Genomic DNA, 24,012 nt, shown 5'->3' with positions numbered 1-24,012 from the left:
ACCAGTCTCAGGGTGCATTTCATTGTTTAGGATCCAAGCTTTGTCTAACTGTATGACTATACGAGCAATTAGTTAAGCAGCTGACAAGGAAATAGGAGCAGAAAATGCCTGATGAAATTGCAGTTCCAAAGATACATGGATCCAAACTGAAAATCTGTAGAGTGCATGTACCTGAAGGCGACGCCAAGCCAACATTACCTTACAGTGTGATTCCATGACACAGACCAGTGAAATAAATTTGAATAATCACCAGTGAGACCGCAACATTGCATTCTGAATCTCTTATTCTCTTTGTGTATACATTCTTCATAAGATTCTTAGTAAAAGATGAACTACAAAAGAAAATGAGCGTACCTGGAAAGAACACAAGAGATTTAAGTGTTGAAATTGAAATATTTTTCTTTAGTTCTCCAGGATCTGTCAGGAGCTCTGGGTCAGTTCATGTGAAGAAGTGAGAACAGCCTCACCACTTTGGAATAATAAGTAGCTGTTATATACCATTTACAAAGTAGCCTCCACTATATACCAACTGTTGTACATGTGAAAGGAGAAGCTGCAGCATCTGTGTGGTATCTACATACTTAAACTTCTTTTTTGATCAGATCTTATACAGCTTAAATCTTGGGGACTAGCTTCATCATGAAGTTGTATTGCACTCCTTTAGCTATCTTAGGTTCTGGCCATTTAGCTCCTTCTGGTACACGGATGCACTTGAAACCTTGATTTATGTACAGGCGCAGGGCTGCTAGGTTGTTTGCATCACAATGCAATGCAATGGACCGGCATCCCCAACTCCTTGCTCGTGCCTCTGCTTCTTGGACCAACATTTTAGCAATTCCTTTTCGACGTTCCTCCTTTCGGACTGCAACATTTGCTATATATGCAATACCTGTTCTGCATAATTTGAAATTAACTTTAAGTGACATCAAGGGTGGGGGGGGGGGGATACTTGTTCCTGCACATTTAAGACTGTCTGAAATGCAATAACAAAAAACTTAGACTTCCCAAAAAAATTGAAGCACAGCACAACCAATGACACAAACTGATTGGTACCCAACTAAATACAACTCATTCACTACATATTATAGCCAAAAGTACTCTACCAAGATAGTTTCAGAATGTGAAGTGACTCAAGTAATTGTGTTTGATGATGTCAGAAGAGGATTCATGCCCTTGAAATTTCTAGAAGATGCGAACAGCGCATGTGGCCCCACAAGTATTTCATACACTAAAGTTTAACATAGGAAAGGAGCTTATACTTACTCCAGTAGCTACAAAGTAAATGTGGGGGCAACTGATGTATGAAAGAAACCTGAATACTGTGGTAAATCTAGACAGTAGATGAAATGTGAAGGGGCAAATGTTCAATTAGGTAACATTGAACAGAAAAAACAAACTGTCAATAGAACTAAAACTTTCATTGTGTTGAATAGACTCCCAGAGGGACTAAAGAGTACGGCTCAAATACTTTACACAAAGAGTTTTCACTATGTTAGATTTCATCGATCAGATCAACTGTTCCTTTTCGTTTCCACTAGTTACCTGTGCATTTTAAGACCTTTACTTCTCCAAAATTGGTCAATGGTGATAAAGCACATGTTTTCGCCCCTAATCCTACAAATGGAAATTCAAATTCAGTTCACTATTCACAAGGACTTTGTTGATGAGCAGCAATGAACCAAAAATGTGCTGTTTTATTTGCCACTAAATTGGCTGGCTATTGCATTTTCTTTAAGAAGGTGTAGGTAGATCGAGTTTTTCTCATACTTTACACATATAACTAGGAATGGCCTGAACCATGTTATTTATTTCCAATAAAGGAAAGGATCGTCTGCAAGTACATTACTCAAGAAATTTGTGTCGTTGGCAGCCATGCTGGACTGCCAACACAGGAAAAAAGGTTGTGCAAAAGTTGCCTTTGTCTAGTCCTAGATTGCCAGTTGGTTCTGAGTCAATCATAAAAAGGGAGTCAAGCAAACATAAAAGTATATGAGATGCCCCAACCCAATACTAACCCATCCATAAAAAGAAGAGATGCCATGTAGAAGCATCTCCACAAGGTTGAATAACTTCATTTTCCCCCAAGAGTTAGGTGAACATGACATGACCCACAGGAGTTACAAGAAAGAGTGACGCACAGTTACAAAGTAACAAGTTAGCTGATATAATACTGCATCCTGATTTAAGGCAATGAAGTGTAATTTGTGTTATCTTACAGTCTACAACTTAATTGGCTATCATAATCTTGCAAAGAAACACAAATGACACCAGATTGCAGGTAATTATGCTTAAGAATGTAATTCTGTAATTTGTAGACTTGTAGCTGATACAATGTATGGTGTGTATAGCAGTGTAGGTTTATGTCACCTGGGAGCTCACCAGATGGGCTACCAGAAGACTGAGATGGGCAGAAGATGATTATATTGATCATTTACAAAAAAATAACATGAACTAGCAATGCGGTCATGCCAATTTTCTCCATCCATTGATGTTAACACGCAAAGCTAGATGCTTAGATTTTTGTTCCATGGATAGGTCTTCCACGGAGATTGAATTGATGAATACTACACAAATTAGCACTTGAAAATGATGGAGTTTGCATTCATAGTTAGATTAGAACCAAAAGCAATTGTATATCTTGATTCAAGTAGTCCATTTTTTCAAAAAGGGTTGCACCATTTGTAACATTTGCTTTGTACATGAAATTGCATCAGGGCCCTAAATGGAATACTTCGGGAGTTTTATCCTTGCCTCCGGTGGGCTAAGGAAACACATTCAACAACCTTCAATCATTATTTTGAGGCAACGAGCACTTTATGTTTTCTCTAGAAAGCGAGAACAGATGCTCAGCCTTTTCCAGGTTAAAGCATAACCTTCCATGTTGTCTTAAACTAGTTTGAAAGATCTTAAACTAGTTTCACAAAGCATATTTTACCTTTGATATTTGCAAGTATAAAGGCTATAGTATAGTAATATTGTTTTTAACTTGAAAAATGTTTCGGTACCGACAAATTAGTCTTATCACCTTCTGGTAAATCCCAAGACACATTTAAGTGTTTCCCAATCTTGCAATTAGTTGAACATGACCAATTCTGTTTTCTGGCCTTCCATATAGATCAAGAGCAGAAGGTGATATTAGTTACTGCCTTAAATTGCACAATAAAATTAAGTTCTTGACAAGCACATTCTTTGGTTTCTCCCAAGACACATCGAATTATAAATATTTACTTCTCTATGTGCCCTCCAGATCAGGAAAGGCATTGCAATATTATGACAGGTTTGTCATTTATAAGCATCATATGCCCTGTTGAACTTCATTAGTTGCTAATTATACATTTAAAGGCCAAAACGGGTGAGTAATCACTTCCGTTGAGCAAAGCCAAACAAGGCAAATGCATATACCATAATATCAGCAAGGATAAAGTAGGTGAGCTTTGGAAAAGTAAGAAATGATACTGATGGCGTGGGTCTTATAGGAAAATTTATAGCTCACATCCTTCTGTTTTAACAATCTGAACACCTATAGACTAGATGAGACTTGCTTTAATATGCTTCAATTAACTAAAGATGTACCTTCTCTGCTTCAGAGGTCCCCTTCTTGGAAGATAGTCTGCCACCGTGTCAACTGTAAGAATACCAGCTATGGAGCCTCTACTGAGATTGTATTTCTGAAATCTGGCATCTCTAGGATCTCCACACTTGCTGAAACTATTATTTACAGAATTAGAATTGACCGCGACAAGGCAAGTCCTCATGCACCCAGGTGGAACTGAAAATCCAGATAGGAGAGCAATGTAACGATCAATCCGTAGAACAAGGTCCAATGGGAACTTGTAATCCGGAAAGAAAGAGCCGCAATGAGTGTCAGCTACTTCCCAACAGTCCTCCAGCCGTGCATCTCGAACAACAATCTCTGGATACAATGACGGAAACAATTCAACCGCCTGGCTAGCATAGCAAATTCCTGCAAATGAAATCAACAAATGTCAAGGAAAATGACCACATACCAGCAAGGTGAGATAACCGATGGTAAAGATGATGTTAAGAAACAAAGGATGCCCCCAGCAAAATAAAGCTGTGATTGCATTATGTGAACAATATACACTCCTAACGCATTAAATTTGGAAATGCGTTGGGTTCAATTTGCCAAATTAGGTTCATTTCGCGGTAGTACAGGGGGCAGGCATCGACCATGTTAAGAAGCCAAATTACCCAATTTGGCGCTCATACCGTTGCCAAAACAGATTTGAGCGCATGAGCTCATAGAATACATCAGAAGGATTACCAATGTGTTCATCAAACATAATTCTGTGGGGTATCACTAAACCACTGCATTCTCAATCAGGAGGCACATATAAAGGATGCCGAATTATATATAGCCAAAATAGTATCTTGTTCCGGGCTAACTCAATCCATTAATCGTACATAGGGTTACAGGTGTAACTGCAACCAGTGAATAAAGGTCAAGATTTGCAGAATTGGAATGGGTGCGAATGTGTGGGGGAACCTGCGGCAGGTTTGTAGGCGAAGGACGGGCCGTGGCGCCGGACGGCGGCGGCAGATCGGCAGGCGCCATCGAGAGGCAAAGAGAAGACGGAGGACGCCGGGGAGCGGGACAGGCTCAGCGCCAGCGGTATCATCCTTCCCCCTCGGCTCCTCCGCTCCGCTCCTTCGCTGTCTCGCCCCACCGATTTTTATTGTAAAGCTATTGTTCAGCGCAAGCACAGCCTGACAAGCAAGCCTTCACGACTAGTTTCTGTCTTCTCATGTCGTTAGCGTAAAAATGTGGAGCTCGACTGCGTTAAGAAATACGCCTTGTCTTCCAATTTACGCCCGGATGCTGCTGCGGCGGTGGCGCGGCAGGCCGAGCTGAGAAATGGGAGGAACACGGGGAACGGAGGGGCTGTTTGTTTTTCTACTTATCGACAGTTTTTGTTTTTTTAAAAGCTAATAAGTCAAAATAAATATCAAATCTATTGCTAGCTTATGTCTTTTTTGATAAGTTAAAATAAACATCAAATCTATTGCTGATATCGGATGAAATAAACTAAAAATTGATAAGCTAGTTAAGATAAGTTTTTCTGAAAAATTAGTGTACTGAAAGTCTAAAACTTAAACTCATAAGCAGCTATTCTCAAAAGTCATAAATAACTTTTCAAATAAACAGCTTTTAAAAAAACTTTAAATTTTAGTTGTGCTAAACAGAATCAGAGAGTGACACCAGCTGTAAGTTATTTTCTGTTTTTTTAGCTGAGAAAGAGTTAGAGGGGGAGGAAGAAGACAATGTCACAACCAGCATTTTCAAGGAAAGTTAACCGAAAATTTTATCGGAGTTAACTGCAATGTTTGCAGACCCAATGATACAAACTGGATTAGCCAATTTGCGATGACATTTTTCAGATTATGAGCATTTACAATAGCAAATAAAAAAATGTACCTTGAAAAATTTCTCAACACCGCTCTGATGTCAAGCAGAGGCCGGACGCCTGTCCTGCCTCCTTTTATCTTACACAAGTTGTGTCGTCAGCGATTTGCCAGTAAAAACATCAGCAGCGTGCTAGTAGCAACTTCACGAGCATCGGAAGTAGCCAAAGAAATAGCTCATCTTTAAAAATTTACAATTACTGACTATGTACAGCCCATGGCTAATACCCGCACAAACATTTTTGCTAAGATTAATCAGGCAAACGGAAGTCCCAACATACAAAATAAGTAAAATGCAAAATTATGTAGTCCCATGATATCACATAAGAAAGCAATCCAAATTATCAATTTGACGACTTCCTATGAGGACTGCTTTAACTCTTCGCCAAATTGCTCCATTTGATAATCACGGATCAGAGCATGGTTAACAGAACCAACATCTTCACTCATGTGGATTTACCTCCCACCAAACCTGCAAATTAAGAAGTAAATATATTTTATTATCAACACATATTAATCCAGGAAAACAAAAGGTTATGGCTCAATATATTTTTTTTGGAAAAATCTTCTATGGGTGCAAGAGCAAAAATGCACAATTGCAATGAGTTGCTCCTTCACTTATACAAATCATATTCATTCAGCTGACAAAAAATTCCTAACACTTTAGAGTAGTATCAGTGAGGTGTACGTGCATGCCACTATGCCAGGAAATAAAACCCATTTCAATGCTTCCATCACCCCATCAGAAACAAAGGGGGAAGATTGATGGATTGAGAGCAACGGTGCACATTAACAAAATGGATAGAGGAGCACCTTTACACAATACTCCAGTATTTCGACAAGGACAAAGCGTCCAAATCAGTACAGCTGAGATTCCTGAATTTTGGACTTAAAATATTGTGGGAGAATGCAACTTTATTTCATATATCCCACAGGTACATTATAAAAGAAGAGCTTGAGCAAGACTTGTATGACGCTAAGGAAATCAAGGGGGTCATCTCAGATGCTGGCTCTGACGGCGTAAGGAACATATAATATGTAAATTTACTTGACATAATACAGATGCAATGCAATACAGCATAGGAGCTATGATATCATCAACTTTGCTCATGTGATCTGGAAAAAAATATGCAGAATTAGGATCCATCGAGATAATTATAAGGAAAGGAACAGCTGGAGCCAAGCCAACGAACCACGAGAAGAGGCGAGACCTAGTCCTATACCCAAGCACCTCTAATGTAATGAGCATAGCAGTTCAAACAAGCAAATGGAGCTACTTTTGCAAGTTAGTTCATCAATGATTGTGTACAAGTGTACTATTGATCGCAGGGGATTATGCAGTACGTACTTGTGAATTGAGAGAAACATGGATGTGTCCATGATGCATATTTTATCCCTCATATTCAACTATACACCTAGATATGGTGTGTGTAATGGTCTAAGGGGGTCATGAAAGTCCTGATCACTCTGGAGCGCCTGATGAACTGAATAGAAGACTTGATATACTGCTCTTTGAGCCAGGTGAATATGATGGTGGATTCCAAAAGTGCATGTTTCAGAAGATTATCCACGATGTCCATTTCGTTATTTTGCAAAAAAAAAAAAAAAAAGAAGATACTGAAGGTTTTGACTCTTAACTGTAACTTCATTCTTCCGGACTTAGAAATGGTGTAGGTATGCAAAAATTCTGGCATATGACAGAAGACACTATGATGCCAGTTTATCAATGCAAAGTGAGAACATTAGTTTTAGAGAACCTCTCACTTGCAGTGCTTCATGATCCTTTTGGCGACGTTCTCTCTATAAAATGGGACATAAAGTTACGTACTATACAAGAAAAAGTTAAAATTTAATCATGTGCATGAAGAGATTATGCATGACACAGCTTTGCAACCTGCATATATGAAATCAAGAAAACAATGCATAGATGACCTAAAATGTGCATTTGCATCATTGAAAAGTGCTGGGAAAAAAGAAACAGGTATGTTTCTGAAACGATATTTGGTGGAAGGGCAAGTTATTGTGGAAGGGCAAGTTAAAAGACATAACAAGTTTATGTCATGAAACAATACGCTGATGAAAATCTTTCCCAAAGTTTCCCAAACAAATGGCATTATTTTGATGCAACTCCTGATGTAATCCTTAGAGCTACAGTAAACGCCTGCTACAACTTTACAACAACGCGCAAACTATACATAGGCATATTGTCCTCTCCATCAAAACTATAGTTGGTTTATGCAACAGCAACAGGAAACAGGAAACAGGAAACCCAGAACATAAATCCAACTAAAGCAACACAGACTTTTGGCTTGCAATTGAGAATTGCACGGTAATTTAATTCCAGTCAAGGGAAAACCCAGCAACCCCAAGCCCGCTCGCTGGTCACGGAGGCATTTCCGCAAAGAGCTGTTGCGCACACTCCAAACAACATCGATCAGCACGCGCAGGAACCAATTAAGACCGGCGGCACCAGACATTACTCAGCAAGAATGGCACTACAGCTACTAGTGAAAGGAGAATTAAAGGCTAAAGCATTAATCTTTGCAATGGGAAGGCTGCGAAGGAGAAAGAGTGGAATACCCTGCGTTCCCAGTAGGGGAGGAAGCAGACGAAGTCGTAGACGGGGGAGATGGTGTTAACGAGCACCAGATTCACGCCCATGAACACCAGCAGCCCCGTCATCGGCCTCGCTCGGTGTGGCATCTCTCTCCTTCTCTACGTCCTCTCCTCGCCGGCCGGCAACGGTGAAAGAATTTCGGAGCTAGGATTTCAACACGACTGGGGCTGAAAATAAGGGAGCGCCGGCCGTCGCGCGTGGAGGGAAGACTGGGGCGGAGCGCCCGCTGTTGGGTGCGGGCGCGGCTGGCCGAGCGTTGGCCGCCGTCGGGCGCAGCGGGATGACGGGGGCGTAGTAGCGCCGGCAGCCCGTCGCTGCGAGGGCCGAGGGAGCTGGGGGTGAGGCCGTGAGGGTGGATGGGAAATCTGGTCCGCTCACCTTGATCCAACGGTCGGACAAGGTCTGCAGATTTTTTAGAAAGACCCCTAACTCGGATCGCGACTATTAATCGTGATCCATTTTTTTTTGCAAAAGATCCTAATTTGGATCTCAATTATTAATCGCGATCCATTTGTTGCAAAAAGCCCCCCTAACATGGATCCGACTTCTTGCAAAAGGCCCCTAATTTTGATCGCGATTAATAATCGCTAATCGCGATTCATTTTTTGCAGAAAGCCCACCATTGGTGTCGCGATTATTCTATTGAACCCTGCGTGCCCTGCGCTGCTGCAGTGCTGCCTGCAGCGAGAGAGGAGAGGAGGGTGCAGAGAGGGCGCGGTGGCCGGTGGATGACGATGGCCGGCGGCGGGGGACTGAACCGGTCCTCGTCGAGGGGGCAGCTGCCGCCGCAGGAGCTGCTCGACGATCTATGCAGGTAACCCTAACCCCCAACTCCATCTCTGCAGGGCTTCGCTCAGATCAATCCAAAACCAAATCCGCCTCGCCTCTGCAGCCGCTTCCTGCTGAACGTTCCCAAGGAGGAGCTGGAGTCGTTCGAGCGGATCCTGTTCCTGCTGGAGCAGGCGCACTGGTTCTACGAGGACAACTCCGTCGAGCACAACCCCAACCTCAAGTCCCTATCCTTCAAGGACTTCACCTCCCTCAGTAAGTCCTTGAACCCCACCGGAGGTCCTCGTTGATTGATCGCTGACGCCGCTGTCGTTGCGCTGTTGTGGTGAATTGGATTGGTGGTGTGTACAGTGTTCAAGAGTTGCACTGCTCTCAGGCCCTACATCGCGCACCTGGACGATATCTACAAGGACTTCAACAACTACAAGTTCCGCGTCCCCGTCTCGGGTGCCATCATCCTGGATGAGACCTATGAGAGGGTAATTTACTGTTTTGTTTTACCACAATCCTATTGCATTTAGGAGTTCCTGAATTGAGGTTTAGGAATTAGGAGTGGGAATGTTAGGATCCAAAAGCTTTTTCTGTATCAAACATGGAATTGCTTATGACCTAAATCAGTGTCTGATTTATAGTCCGATAAATTATGGGAAATACCGTAACTTCAAATGCTAAGATGTGCTATGTTCACTGCTAATCTCTTATAGATGGTCTATTATAAAGTTGCCTCAAAACATTCAGTTTCACACACTGGTCTACACTAAACTAGGCGCAGTACATAAACTTCCAGCTTTGTGTTCTTTGACCCATTTAGAACTCAATTTTGTTGGGATTTTTGTCACTTTTCAAGGTCACTTCACCTTTGCCCCTTCTCTACAGTGCTTGCTTGTTAAGGGATGGAAGGCTGGGGCCAGCTGGAGCTTTCCTCGTGGAAAGAGGAATAAAGATGAGGAAGATCATACTTGTGCTATTAGAGAAGTAAACTTCTGCCTGTATCATGTTGTGCTCTGCAGTTTCTTTCAAGCATATTGTACTTGCAGCAAGGAAATTGATATTCTTAGATATTATTGAACATCATTTGCTGCTTCTTTATAATTATAGTTCTTGCTTGGTTTGAGTTTACAGATTGTTTACTTTTCTTCGGTACGAATTTCATAGCTCTAGAATCTAGATATTCCGCAACAGTCTTACACTTGGTTTGAGTATGACAGTTTTTCATATTTTGTAGTCAGCTCATTGCATGAGCTCCTTGAAGATCTATAGTGATAGCATTTCAGCTTTTGTTCAGCCATGGAGCTCTTTGTGCCCATATTTGGCCGTTCCTCTTGTTCAGCACATAACTAATTTTCACTAAGTAACATCTACTTGCATAACAATGCAGGTTCTGGAGGAAACTGGGTGTGATGTTTCTACGCTTTTAAAGATGGATGATTACATTGAAGTTTCAATTGGACAACAAAGAGTTCGGCTCTATATCATAAGTGGTGTTAAGAGAGATACTGTGTTTGCACCTCAAACCAAGAAGGAAATCAGTGTATGCAAAATTTTAAATCTTTTTCTCATCCTCAAACCAAGAAGGAAATCAGTGTATGCAGAAGGCATTTTTCTAATTTTTATTGCTGGTTAGCTTAGCTTTATCTGTGTGTTCCGAAGATATTTTGTTCACAAAGCTGACGGCATAGTTGCTTAATGTACGAAACCTTCGCGTTTGCTGAGTATGCAGTAAAGTTAGCTCCTTGCTGAATAAAAAGCTGTTCCACAGATCTTATTGTTTTGCATGCCAGGTCTTTGCTTGCAACTGCAGTGCTTTATCTTGTAATGTTTTCTACAAACTGCTTGCGATATCTTGGTCCACAAAACTATTAGATGTCACTCTGTCCCTTTTGTTTACTACCTTTTGCGTTTAGTAAGTTATTGTTGTTTGCATTTGTTGATTTTCCTTCATTATACCTTTTATGTTTCTGTTCTTTTCCTTTTAAAAATTATGAAATGATCACCACTGAGTTTCCATCCTCTGCATATTTGATAGGAAATCTCATGGCACAGAATTGATAGGAAATCTCAATTCTGCATATTTGATAGGAAATCTCATTTTTTAAAAGGAAATCTATTTTCCTTTTAAAAATTATGAAATGATCACCACTGAGTTTCCATCCTCTGCATATTTGATAGGAAATCTCATGGCACAGAATTGATGAGCTCTTACCAGCTAGTGATGATGCTATATCTCGTGGAGCGAATGGATTGAAGCTCTACATGGTTGCACCATTTTTTACGTCAGTATTTTCTAAACCACATTCTATATTATTTTTTGGACATATTTTGTTATGGGCATTGCCACTGTTATATTGATTTCAAAAAGAGGGGAACAAGCAATGTGCTTATTTTATTCTGCATCTTTATCTCCTTGTACTTTTCCTAAGAGTACATTTGTTAGTCATACATTGTTTTGTGTCTAACCTTTTCGTTCTTTTTCCAGGGGTCTAAAGGCTTGGATTGCCACGCATCCTCCCCCACCGTATCAGAAATCAGAGGCATCCGCTAGAGGTTTCTTCTGCTCCTTGTCTATCCATTGTGTTCAGGATTACAAAAATGAAAACTGTTCTTTGAATGATTCGCGAACAGATTTTGCCTTAACAGTTCTGTGGAACAGATGTCTCATTGTAGACTGATCCTAGTCGAACTTGTAGTTTTTCTCCTATAGTTTTCATGACAGCTTATATGATAACATGGCGTTGGACAGGTACTGTGTGGAAAGCGAAGAATTCCTCAAGTGGTGGTGTGCCTGTGGAGAACCCTGTTACTAGAGCAGGATCCGATGCGCAACATGTTGACAACCGCCCTGGTAGAAGCTTCAGAAACTTCAGGTTTGACACGGCAAGCATCCTGCAGTCCATGGAAGCATCGTTTTTACGTACCTAGGAGCCTGACAAAGTATCAACCCGTGTATCCTCGATATGTATAGACTCTGGACCAGCGTTGTGAGTGTTAACTCCACAAGAATATGCTGTCTTCGTTTCATATCTCTTTCTCGGGTAGTACCTGTAATCTTCAGTGCAACAAATATTTCGTCTTTCCGGTAATATAGATCCCCTCTGTCACACGCTTGAGTCTGACTTTCTGCTTGTCAGTCGAGCGGTGGATGTCTCTGATGTTTTTCAGATGGTAAGGCTGCTCGAATATTTTTTATACATCTTGATTGAAACTTTGAAAGGACATCCATTAAACCTCCAGTATGCACACCTACATTTGGAGTATGTGACAAAAATTGCCAAAATTCATTGTTCAAAAAATCGGTGATTGGTAGCTGCTTGGTCGGCCGAGGAGTAGGGATTAATTGGTTAATCAGTGATTAATTGAATTAATTGATTAATCATTAATCGGTTGGTAAATAACAATATGAGTATGTGCTTCAAATATAAACTATAAATTCCAAAAAAAAATGACAGCAATCATTCTCATTTAACCAAACACATAAAGTCTCAAAAGTTTGCTTGTTTTGGAAGCTTAAATCACTTTAAGCTATGAAAAAAGGATTGGTAAAAGATAAAAACTAAAAAAGAATTACCTTTTCAGTTACAATGTAATTTCTTAAAGGTAATAACAAAGCTGCCTGTACATGAAGCTTAAATTGCTTTAAGCTAGAAAAGGTAGGTATTTTCCTAATCTCAATGAAATTATTCAAATTACTGCTAGGAAAAGAAGAAAATGGGAGAGGGAGAGAAAAAGGGGAACCGGGAAAGGCAGAGAGAGCGGCGAGAGCCCCGCTCCACCCAAAACGCTCGATCAGGATCAGAACACACGCTCAAAATTAGGTATTTTCCTAATTGAGAAGCTAGGGGTGTTCTCGAATGTTGCTAATTCGTGCGCGCGCTAGGGGAGCCACACACACGACTTCAGACAACAAAACGACAACCATTTAAGGAAAGACAACATGTCCCTCAATTTCCTTTTGGGTATTGTGTTATGTTAATTACTCGGGCCATTTTCTCTTTCCGCGTGTGTGTATGTTGTTGTGCTCTACTTTTATCAACTTCTCTTTTTACGCGAAGCGCGAATCATTTTTAGGACGTGGGATATGAGGGTAAGAAAAAAAGGTAGGGGAGTAAAATTACACTTTCAACTGGTTTGTATATCCAATTTCATATTACAAATAATATTCAGTGTGCATTAAATTGAAAAGTAAAACAAAAAAGAAGTGCAACAAGCAAAATTTCTCTTTCAAACTATAACATAGTTCAAATGAAAACAATGTCTTCTTAATCTACGCTTTTTCTCCAAAACCTGTATAGGAACAAAAAAAATATATAACTTAGATACAGAAGTAAAAAAACAAAAAAGAAAACTTATAAAAATATGATATAACTCATTCACTAGAAGTTATATAGGAAACTTATTCAGAGATAACTTATTCAAAAAGAATGATATAACTTTTTCAACATACCTTATTTCAAATATGCTTCAACATAACTTATTTAACATATCATTTTAAATACAAAGTTAATAGGAAAAGTTTTACAAACAAAGTTATCTAGAAAACTTAATCGATATAAGTTATTTAGAAAACCTTTTACATAAACCATAAAGTTGATAACTTATTCGATATAACTTATTAATATAAATTTATCAGATAACTTATCGGTGCAAACATTACCTAGAAAACTTATTCAAGATAATTTTTGGAATATACCTTATTCGAGAAATCTTATTTGTATAACTTATTCGAGATAACATCTAAAAAAAGTTATCCATAAACCTTAAAAGTTGATAACTTATTCGATATAACTTATTTGTCTAAGTTTGTTAGATAACTTAATTAAAATATTAGATAGAAAATTATTCAGAATAATTTATTGGAGATAACTTTTCTTCGAGATAAGTTTACTGAAAATGTTTTAAAAAAATTATCCACAAAATGTTTACCACAAACGTTTCGAACATAAGTTATCTCGATAACTAATAAATTATAACTTATGCAAAATAAAACTCATTGAGGATAACTTTTTTTTAGTATATAATGTTCGGTATAAGTTTTGTTAGAACCTTATCATGTTCAGATAAATGCGCATGAAAAACTTTGTTAGAAAAATAAAGAACAAAAATACAATATAAACACATTTGTATGAGTTTCCGAATAATGTGTCTTACCTCTTGATAAATGACATTGTTACAAAACACATATTTAAATCCACATTCCACGCCTCAACAAATTAAAAAAAAAGAATAGAGAAAAATGTTATTTCAGACATCCAATGCACATGTCTTGAAAGCTTTTGTGTAGCTGATCTCCAACCTGAAAATTTTCTGTTGCAAGGAAAAACCCTAAAAAGGAAAAAAAAAAGCATATCAGAAGAAGGACCACTGCATACACTAAACAAGATTACAAAACGCACAAGTCAGATTTATATACCTCCTTGCTTTCAGTCATAAGAGATGACGGGTACGACGAATCATCAATATTGTATGATTCATAGTTGCTCATGTCCATATTTGTTTCATGTACAACAAGAAACAAATGATGGATGGATCAATATAAAAAAAAACAAATTATCAGAATATGGCTGATGAATGCACACAGAAAAAATATAGCAATAAAACACAAGAAATGAACACATACATCTTCCCTGTTTCCTGCAGATGAAGAATTGTCCCTTAGAGAATAGATAACATCTTCATAATTATCAAATCGTTTACTTGATGTAGATCCAGCCATTGTTCTGATGTGAAAAGGAAAATGATTAACTAAGCATGTCTGCATGCAAGTATATAATTTAACACACATAAACAATGGTTTTAGCCATTATTTTGACATTATTACATGAAATCAAAAGGAAATAAAAAATCATTGTGTTTCATTGAACTTTAGAATAACAACCTTGCATTAAACTGATACACTGATAAACATAAAAATAGCTAATAAAAGACACTTACAACATTATAAACAACAAAATATAAAATACACCTCATGAGACTAACAATTTTCATCAAACATAACATTGGGTAATTCAGAAAAAAGGTTGACCCAAAAATCAAACACATACATCTTCAATGCTCTCTGCAGGTGAAATACTTCTGCTTAGGGAAGAGTTATCAAATGCAGAATGAACCAATTCTTTGCTTGATGCTGATCCAGCCATTGATCTAGCAGGGGAGAGGGGGGAGAATCATTGAACCAAATTGAATTCACATAATTAATTGACAAAAAACAGAATGAAATATCATGTATACTTTTTAAATAAGTTTGTTTCCCATTCAATTATCTTGAAGTTTCTACCTAACGAGCAGGCAACCGCTTACACTATGGACTATTATAAGACCTTACAATATATGTTGCGCAACTTCTCTTTAGAATTGGTGTCTTGTAGTTGTAACATATGAACTTTCCTCCTACCATATAGTGCGACATCTGAATATTAAACAGTTGATACAGATATGTTTAACCAATTGTGATAGACTTGGTAAGTGTTACTAAAAAAAATTAACCCCAATCATATGGCAAGCATCCATTTTAGTACGAAACTCATTGAATGCGCTACAAATATCTAGTACCCCAGCGAGGAAGTATGTACATGGCTCAGAATCTAGAAGGAAACTTCACTTTGATGCGGAGTTGATACAAGGTCAACACTAATGCCCAGGGGTTCATTGCATAGCTCATCGAAACCACAACAGGATCACATAGGTCTTAAGAAAAGCTATGCAATGACTCAGAGTTTGAGAGAACATTCTGTTGTGCTTTGTGTTTTGCAATATAGCACTTTCAGCATAACTTTGTCGATAAAAAACAAATTTATCAGCAAGGAGTTAGCATCAGCATAATGGAATAATCAATAGGCATGATAGATGGCTGCACGACATTTGGAAAAAGCATCCCAATCAAACTGACTCACTAGCACTGAGCATATTTTACAATTTTCCTGCACATATCCATTGGATTTCACAGCATACATACATGTATCGATAAAACATCTACCACTTTGTACTTTGCATCTCGCCCAAATTTCAAACCAAATCAATACGATACAAATACAGATCAAATCAATAACGGTATTCAAGTCCAAATCCTACACCCTTGCCATTGACAAAACACGTATCAAATCGGCAAATTGACGCGTGCGAGAATAGAAATCGACACAAATTGAAGAGGGTTTGATACTTACCATGAATTTGAGAGGCTAGGACTCTAAATCAGAGGAGGACGCGCCTTGCACTACAGACTCTCCCCGGAACCGCCTCTACTTTGAAGAGAGTAGAATGAATCAACAAATCGGTGCACGAGAAGATCGATACAAAATCTTCAGTAATTTTTTATGCATACCTTTGATTCGACACTATAGAACCCTAAAATGGGTGAGGACGCTACTGCTATGAAGAGATAGTAGAGCAAATCAATGATGCGCACGAGATTGAGGATGATTTAGTAGTGAAAACTCCGATTCGCGCTGCTAGAGCCTAATATATGAAAAGGGCAATCCCCTCGCCGACGGCCGACGACCCTCTCCCTTCTTCGCCCCGAAATCGCTGCCACTTAAAAGAGAAAAAATCTAATACTCTCTCTCATCGTAAATGTAGATCGTTTTAACCTCCTTAACTATTCTCTAAATATAAATTATTTTTAAATTTTATCTTTTATTTTTTTTATTCTTATTTAATAAATACTATCATTCCCATAAATAAATAGTTATCCTTTTTAATACAGAATAAATAAGAGGTAATAAAATAATCTATATTTATAATCTTACATATAAATCTAAAATAATTTATATTTATAATCGAAGGTAGTACGTTTGAGAGAGCATGAACGGACAGTAACGCGAAAAGGGAAAGGAGGCGTGAGGGGCCAGACTGCCAGCACAAAAACAAAAAGAGCAAGACCGGAGCGGTCGGAGTGGTGCGCGGGTTGATAAGATGTTTTTTTAGGGATTTTCCCGTAGTATCTGGCGCCTTATTTGTAGGGTCTTATCCTAACTGCCAGGCCAGCCTTGTCATTGGCCCAGAAATACAGAGCCTTGACTCATCTCCGTGCTGATGGGCCGCCCATATGGCAGTGCGGAGCTCGGATTGGCCCATCCATTCGGCCCCAAGCGCAGGGCCAGGGAGATGACGTGCGGAGCGCGTGCGGCCAGTCGTCTTCTCTTACACACGCGCTGGTGGCCCCGAACCAATGCGGCATCACCACCACCACTCGCGCTGTCCTTCTCCTAGAGCTAGAAGCTTTTGGAATCCGGTGTCGATGCGATGGCGTCGCTGGTGCGGCCGCCCGTGCTGTCCGTCTGCGCCGTGAGTGGCGGCGGCGGCGGAGGAGGGAAGGACAGGTGGGCGCCGCAGCCGCAGCGGTCGTGGTGGGGCAGGAGCAAGCAGAGCTTGCCGCACCAGCCGCGGCAGTCGGGCGGGAGCGGCGGAGCGTTGGACCAGGTGCTGGGCGTGCTACGCCGCGACGGCGAGTTCCTCCAGGCCGCCGCCGGCGCCCCGCTCCGCGACGTCTTCTGGCTCCGCTTCCTCGAGAAGAAGCAGCAGCGGAAGCAACCGAAACCGAAGCCTAAACCTTCGCAGCAACAGCAGATGCTGCAGCAGCAGGAGAAGGAGCCTCCCCGTGAAGCTCCAGACTTCCCGCCTCCCTCGTACCCGCCAGGTTGCTCACCGGTGACGAGAGCGCATGTCAATTCAACTCCATTGCACGCACATCGTCTTGGTGCTGACCACATTTCTCCCGATGTTGGTAGGGCTGTCATGCGTGGAGCTGATGAAGGCGGATTTCCAAGCCCTCAAGGTGTATGTCGGTAGCTCTCAACACGCTCTCGCGCGGCGATTCCTCGGAAGCAAGCGGCAACCAAAACCTCAACAACAACCTAAACCCAAACCGCAGGAACAGCACACAGAGCAGCAGCAGCAGCAGATGCTTCAACCGCCGGCCTTCCCTCCACCCCCTTACCCTCCAGGTTTCTCGCACAATGCAGCAAGAGCTCGAGATTTGGTATAAATTAAGCTCCTTCTGTCACATCGTTGGCTAATTTTCTGATTTTTTTTGGTAGGGTTATCTTGTATGGAGTTGATGATGGCCGATCTTGAAGCCCTCAAACTGTACATCAACTACTATTCGACCATCCTCACTACCCCGCTTCCCCAGCATTACGATCCCGACCTCCTTGCTCAGTACTTCGCCTCACGTCCTCATATCCTCGCCTTTCGCACCATTCAGGTTAACTATGATTAATCTCCCCCTTTGCTTTTACTATATACTTGCTTCCAATTCTTGTAGCTAATAGGCCCGTTTGCTGTCCATCTTTGCTCTGCAGATACTATTTGCATTTGTCTCAGCTTCAGTAAAGATGCAAATTTCTAAAAGAGCCAAGTTAACCACAGATGCTACCTATAGCAGTGGCAACAGCAGTAATGGCTTTGATGCTTCTCAATACATGGTTGGCCAACTTCTCAAGGAGACGTTTCTTGACCTTGGACCTACTTTTGTTAAAGGTCGGGCGGTCATGCTTGATAGCTTTAAGACAAGGTGGTGACAACATGGCTCAGATTGCTCTTGACACGTCTCTCTTTTCTTATGTATGCAGTTGGACAATCCCTTTCTACAAGACCTGATATCATAGGCTCGGAGATTTGTGAGGTTAGGTAAATTACTCCTTGTTCTGCATTTCCATTGCTTCATCAGTTTTTGCTTGACAGTTTAGTGGTCCACATGTATTCTTTCACTAGAAATTAATTAGCCCATATCTACACAATGTTAGGCCCTTTCTGAGTTGCATGAAAGAGTTCCTCCTTTCCAAAGAGAGGATGCAATGAAGACCATCGAGGAAGAATTTGGGTGCCCTGTATCACGCATTTTCAGTTACGTTTCGGATGAGCCTGTAGCAGCAGCTTCCTTTGGACAGGTAAATATCTTCATTAGCCTCCTTCCTGCTTTTGCTATCCTAGAGCAAGTTATTTGGAATTTCAGATGTATTCATATTCATTTTCCTTTTATAATCTCCATAGGTTTGTACTGTTATGCTAAAAAAAACTCTTGTAATTTCACTTCAGGTTTACCAAGGGCGTACAGTTGATGGTGCTCTTGTGGCCATAAAGGTTCAGCGGCCGAATCTTCTTCCTTCTGTATTGAGAGACATCTATATTCTACGCCTTGGGGTATTTATATTTCTATTTGCTAAAACATAGTCCTATCTCTCCATTGGCTTTTGCTCTTTGGTCATCGGGTGATTTCTGCTGTGCTTATGACACCCTTTACATGCTTGCTCATCATCTGGTCCTGAGCATTATCCTGGTTGTGGGTGCTTCTTAACATGCTATCTGTGATTTTATTTGTTTGTATTGTCTTGTCCATGGTAATTGTCAGTAACAACAAACTCTAACTTTTCCAAATACTGTTACTATAAATGTCAGAAACTTCTCTGACACAAGGAACACTAGACAATAGTTTCTTCCTTTATGGATAGTCTTTCTGTCACCCTAGTAACTCTATGTTCAGCTTCCCTGTTCTTGAACTTGCTTTTATCAGTTCAGTGAGCCAATGACTGTAACATCGCTGCATTTGTTATTACTGTAGTCTCATTCTTATGAGTTATGGTGCTTTTCAATTCAGTTGTTTACTTCCTACCATTTGTTTCAGCTTGGTTTCGTGCGGAAGGTAGCCAAACGAAGGAGCAACATTTCCCTCTATGCTGATGAGTTGGGTAGAGGTTTTGTCGGCGAGCTAGATTACAATATTGAAGCTGCTAATGCTACCAAATTTCTGGTGCTTATTTGGTCTTGTCTCCTACCCATGCTTTTGCTAATCTATGTCCAGTCTGGTTTGGTGCTTAAGCTAATAATTTCCACTCTTACAGGAATTCCATTCCAGATATCCATTTATGCTGGTTCCTAAGGTTCTCAAACAACTTACTAGAAAGAGGGTTTTGACAATGGAGTGGGTGACTGGTGAGAACCCCAAGGACTTGCTTGCTTTGTCTAGAGGAATTTCTAGCAAAATTACTGAAGCTTCAGAGAAGCAGAAGTTTGAAGCAAAAACTCGCCTTCTTGACCTGGTATATACTAATAATTTGAATAAGCTATTACCAACCAACCTGTGCTTTCTGTTAAAAAAGTATTTGGAATTGCATTTCTTTAATGGGAAAGAGCTTCTTTATTGTTTTGAATCGTAGTTTAGATTGTTCTATACCATCTTGTGCTTATTTCAGAATCGCAGTGCTTAAAATATACATCTCTTGAATCTTGAAGTCTTTTCTATAAATCTATACCTACTGTGGTGGTAGCGTGAAATTGCGAACAATTAGTACATTTCAAAAGTTCAATTTGAGCTTGCTGGCCTCTATGTTTTAATATTTGTTAATTACTCTTACATTAAGGTCAATAAAGGTGTCGAGGCATCACTAGTACAGCTCCTCGAGACAGGTTTGTTGCATGCTGACCCTCATCCCGGCAACTTGCGTTATACTCCTGAAGGTCGTGTCGGGTAAGCTCTACTGCAAGTAAATATATTCTTAAAGTAATCTTAGAACCATAGATCACGCTCTGGATATGTTCATGGTTGCTTTTCGAGTTTTTTGTCACTCATATTTCACGTGATTGTGAGATATTTAGCTCCTTTTTGTGGAATTATAGTTGACATGAAGCTTTTGTGAATTGTGATAAAATATTTTGGAGCTATTGAGAACATCTTCCTCAATATATCAGGTTTCTTGATTTTGGTTTGCTTTGCATGATGGAGAAGAAACATCAGCGTGCTATGCTTGCAAGCATTGTGCACATAGTAAATGGAGATTGGGCTTCTCTTGTTTATGATTTGACTGAAATGGATGTAGTTCCACCAAGAACGAATCTGCGCCGAGTGACAATGGTAATTTATCAAACTGCAGCTGTGCTGCATATATTCCTTTTCTTTTTTGGTGCTTTGGGTGATCAGTCATTTAGTCCCTCTCTTCGTATTGAGTTACATCATATACTTCAGGTTTTCAGTTCCTTTGAGAATTGCCACCTACATGGTGTGATGTTGATGACTGGCTGAAATTAAATGATTGAACATAATACAATAAATCAAATAAGCTACAGAAGTATATTTAGTTAATCAGAAGCCATTTGTATTCTTGAAATGCATGTAGAAACTTTAAATGCTTTTCTAGTAAAGGAATGCCAGTTGACAGTGGCAGATCTGGACTTTTTTTTACTTGCGAAGTAAATTATCAAATAATAAATATAGATGGTTAATCAGGTCAACCTTCAAGCTTGATACTTATTTGGACCATTATCTAGTGTTATATAGAAGACATGACCTTTTGCAAATAGATCGTGGTATTGATTGGCGCATGCATCTATCTGCAATCCTGCGTGCTCCCTTGTTACCAGTTGGATAAAGAGTAGTTCTTAACTCATGATGTAATATCCTGTACTAATGTGCTTTAGTACATCGTTCAATGAACTTCTTTATGTACTTTTACTGATAACATAATATGCATATTACTGTTCTTTAGTATGCCGTTCAATGAATTTGTCGATGTTCTTAATTAGTGTGTATTTCATGTGTTAGGAGTTGGAGGATGCATTGGGCGAGGTACCTTTTGAAGACGGAATTCCAGAAATCAAGTTTAGTAGGGTGGGTAGTTTGCTCTATTTGTAGGTTCAATTCAGTACAGTGGTGTTTTGATGTCTTCATCTCTATCTTCTATTTCAAACTAAGCACCATGCCTAGTGACATTCTTTTTACATTGCTTTTATTCTTGTTTATTGCTACATACATTTTTAGGTGCTTGGAAAAATTTGGTCTGTGGCACTTAAATATCACTTCCGTATGCCACCTTACTACACGCTGGTCCTTCGGTCACTTGCCTCTTTGGAAGGTTAGCTTGTTCAGTTGAAACTGAGATACCAAACTAGTTCAATAAATATGCATATATGGCTTGTTTCTTTCAAAAGATGTCTGTTTTGATTGTGACTGGTTTTCAGAGGCTTATTATCTTCTTTTGTAATTGGTAGGACTGGCCGTAGCAGCGGACAAAACTTTCAAAACATTTCAAGCAGCATACCCATATGTTGTTCGGAAGCTTCTTTCCGATAATTCACTTGCGACAAGGAGACTTCTGAATCAGGTATCACTCACTATCTCATTTAGACTACTGTGCGTAGAATTTGCCTGAGGTAGATGTGGTGCTAGGGCCTGCAGCTGGGGCTTGTTGGCTTCAACCCCAGCTACCTAGCCCCATGGCCTATGCACAATATATGCAGAGTAGTTGCTCTAGTCTAGTGGTTGGTTTGTAAAACATGCCATAGGAGTGGCAAGTTCAGCCGCGTGCTGTGCACTACTGATTACCTAGAAAAACGGCAGCAGATGTCACCTGAGTTTTGCGAACAGCGCAGAGTGAAACCAAGATGCTTCATTATTTGTTTTTTTAATCATTAAGCCCAAATATGGACCAATATGGCCATGCACTTTTGTTGTGTGAAATTGCACTTGTAATCACCATGCATGAGGCCGCATTTTGTGTTTGAGGTGGATAAGAGTATGAGACTGCATTTTTGAAGTATTTCCATACAAAACAACCAATATGAAAACCATGTGATACCTGACACCAATCAGCATTCTTACACAGGCAATTTTGAACAAAAGGAAAGAGTTCCAATGGCAGAAGATTGCCGTGTTTCTAAAATTAGCTTCAGCAAGGTTTGTTTCATGGTTCCTTTCATGTTTAGTATGTTGGTTCTTTCAATCTTCTTTTGGATTATTTAGATAATGATTGTGAATTAGCTCCATCAAGGTTCAGTTTATAGCTCTTTTCATCTTAGCTCCATCAACCTTCTTTAATGTTCTTTTGAATTATTTAAATAATTTTAGTGGTGTCTTCTTCTTAGTTAGGTATTGATATTATCACTGGACTTAAGATTCAAATTTGAACTTCTTTATGGTGCTTGAATACTTCTGTATCGTGTCAGCTAAAAAAACCTTTTCATCCTCTTAATATTTCTGTAGAAATTGGCAAGTTGGTGGATAGAATTACTTGGTTTATTAGTTAGACCAGAACTTAGATCGGTTTTTTAGTACTTCAGAAATTGAAACAACAGAATTGCATGGAAGATTGTCTATGCTTAGTTTTCAGTCGTTCAAAACTATGATATGCACACGCCGATGACCACCTAAGCAGTCAGTTTTTTGCCAAAGGTTTATATGCCCACTGATGTTATTTTCATATGTGAAGGAGCAACTTCAAGTATAACAGTGGAGTTTTGCCTGACACAAAGGACGTAAATGTCTCTAGCCTTGTAGAGATCAGTAATCCATCTTCGCTTGACCGTGTGACACCAGAGAGGGCATTGCATATTGCAAACATGTGTTTGAGGCTTTTATTGTCAAGGGATAACGTTGTGATCAGGAGACTTATTATGACCGCGGTATGCATAAACCTCTTATTCGCGCACCCCTTTACTTATATCAGACCCACCTGAGTGTCTTTTCTGAATAATTGACTTCTGAGCTGGTTGTGCAGAATGCAAAATCTCTTGCCCGTGACCTGATCTCCAGAGATGCATCGATGTTCCGGGTGCTCCTGAGTAGGGCTATCGCCGACATCGTCTGCCAGTGGATGCAGAATGTTACAGGCTTAAAACGTGCCGGAGAGCGCCAGCCTCAGAAGCTCGTGGTCACAGAAAGGAACGAGGGAGATCTGGTGCTGTCCAACGAAGCATCAACCCTGATGGCATTCCAGGCGGCCGTAAGAGACCGCAGGATGCAGATCATATTCTCCAAGTTTGTGAGGGAGTTAAGAGAAGAGCCCGTACTGATGGTCAGGGTGAGCTGGAACATGTTCGTTATCTCAGTCACATCTGCCGCGATCGGCCTGCACCGTTTCATGGTGTTCTTGTCGGAGGAGTACCTGCCGACGTTACCACCGCCTGTGCCTCCACCGCGGCTAGTTCAGATTCAGAGCTTGTAACGAGCTGCTACCAGGCCGACTATCAGATAGTTCTTGGTCGCACATGTACCGAGTTATTAACTGTATATAAACGTTGCAGGACGATCAGTAATTCTTAAACTATTTTTTGGTTCCCATACAATTCTCTCATCTACTGATTGTTCCCTATTTTGTTGAAACTGGATTGTTCCCCATTTTAGTTGTATGTTTTTTTTTTTTTTTTTTTTGAGGAAGTCGGGAGGGGAGGTCCATACCTATTTTCATTCCCTATTTTAG

At 40.0% G+C, this 24,012-nt stretch overlaps 3 protein-coding genes and 2 long non-coding RNA genes across 8 annotated transcripts; 2 read left to right on the top strand and 3 right to left on the bottom strand.

Annotated features, from left to right (window-relative positions):
- Nucleotides 1-442: 442 nt before the first annotated feature.
- LOC133920042 (GCN5-related N-acetyltransferase 4, chloroplastic-like) lies at nucleotides 443-4,793 on the bottom strand. 3 transcript variants are annotated; one of them, XM_062364664.1, is made up of 4 exons: nucleotides 4,508-4,791; nucleotides 3,574-3,964; nucleotides 1,543-1,614; nucleotides 443-894 (listed from the first exon to the last, which is right to left on the bottom strand). In XM_062364664.1, exons 1-4 carry the CDS (start codon nucleotides 4,638-4,640, stop codon nucleotides 615-617), a joined length of 876 nt encoding a protein of 291 aa, XP_062220648.1. In that variant the 5' UTR covers nucleotides 4,641-4,791; the 3' UTR covers nucleotides 443-614. The 3 variants fall into 3 exon arrangements, with proteins under 3 accessions (XP_062220648.1, XP_062220649.1, XP_062220650.1); XM_062364666.1 differs by having other exon boundaries at nucleotides 682-889; nucleotides 4,508-4,793; XM_062364665.1 differs by lacking the exon at nucleotides 1,543-1,614 and having other exon boundaries at nucleotides 4,508-4,783.
- Nucleotides 4,794-5,585: 792 nt separating this feature from the next.
- LOC133920043 (uncharacterized) lies at nucleotides 5,586-8,468 on the bottom strand. Its single transcript, XR_009909993.1, has 2 exons — nucleotides 8,005-8,468; nucleotides 5,586-5,896 (listed from the first exon to the last, which is right to left on the bottom strand). It is a non-coding gene; the product is annotated as an uncharacterized LOC133920043 (long non-coding RNA).
- Nucleotides 8,469-8,649: 181 nt separating this feature from the next.
- On the top strand, nucleotides 8,650-11,928 carry LOC133920040 (mRNA-decapping enzyme subunit 2). The gene is made up of 8 exons (XM_062364663.1): nucleotides 8,650-8,855; nucleotides 8,934-9,085; nucleotides 9,182-9,309; nucleotides 9,707-9,805; nucleotides 10,209-10,361; nucleotides 11,000-11,103; nucleotides 11,307-11,374; nucleotides 11,571-11,928. Exons 1-8 carry the CDS (start codon nucleotides 8,770-8,772, stop codon nucleotides 11,747-11,749), a joined length of 969 nt encoding a protein of 322 aa, XP_062220647.1. The 5' UTR covers nucleotides 8,650-8,769; the 3' UTR covers nucleotides 11,750-11,928.
- Nucleotides 11,929-12,922: 994 nt separating this feature from the next.
- Nucleotides 12,923-16,375, bottom strand: LOC133917760 (uncharacterized). 2 transcript variants are annotated; one of them, XR_009909722.1, is made up of 6 exons: nucleotides 16,146-16,375; nucleotides 15,988-16,062; nucleotides 14,869-14,968; nucleotides 14,238-14,544; nucleotides 13,976-14,149; nucleotides 12,923-13,111 (listed from the first exon to the last, which is right to left on the bottom strand). It is a non-coding gene; the product is annotated as an uncharacterized LOC133917760 (long non-coding RNA). The 2 variants fall into 2 exon arrangements; XR_009909721.1 differs by lacking the exon at nucleotides 12,923-13,111 and having other exon boundaries at nucleotides 13,945-14,149.
- A 603-nt stretch (nucleotides 16,376-16,978) lies between these two features.
- Nucleotides 16,979-23,878, top strand: LOC133920037 (uncharacterized). The gene is made up of 17 exons (XM_062364660.1): nucleotides 16,979-17,459; nucleotides 17,551-17,766; nucleotides 17,860-18,026; nucleotides 18,124-18,301; nucleotides 18,394-18,446; nucleotides 18,568-18,711; nucleotides 18,860-18,964; nucleotides 19,446-19,571; nucleotides 19,663-19,860; nucleotides 20,182-20,288; nucleotides 20,510-20,672; nucleotides 21,360-21,425; nucleotides 21,576-21,669; nucleotides 21,806-21,918; nucleotides 22,420-22,490; nucleotides 23,023-23,215; nucleotides 23,311-23,878. Exons 1-17 carry the CDS (start codon nucleotides 17,066-17,068, stop codon nucleotides 23,755-23,757), a joined length of 2,835 nt encoding a protein of 944 aa, XP_062220644.1. The 5' UTR covers nucleotides 16,979-17,065; the 3' UTR covers nucleotides 23,758-23,878.
- Nucleotides 23,879-24,012: the final 134 nt, after the last annotated feature.

This window comes from Phragmites australis, chromosome 5 (genome assembly GCF_958298935.1).
Source record: "Phragmites australis chromosome 5, lpPhrAust1.1, whole genome shotgun sequence".
In the NCBI taxonomy this organism is placed as follows: Eukaryota; Viridiplantae; Streptophyta; class Magnoliopsida; order Poales; family Poaceae; genus Phragmites; species Phragmites australis.
This window is presented reverse-complemented; position numbering and strand designations above follow the sequence as displayed.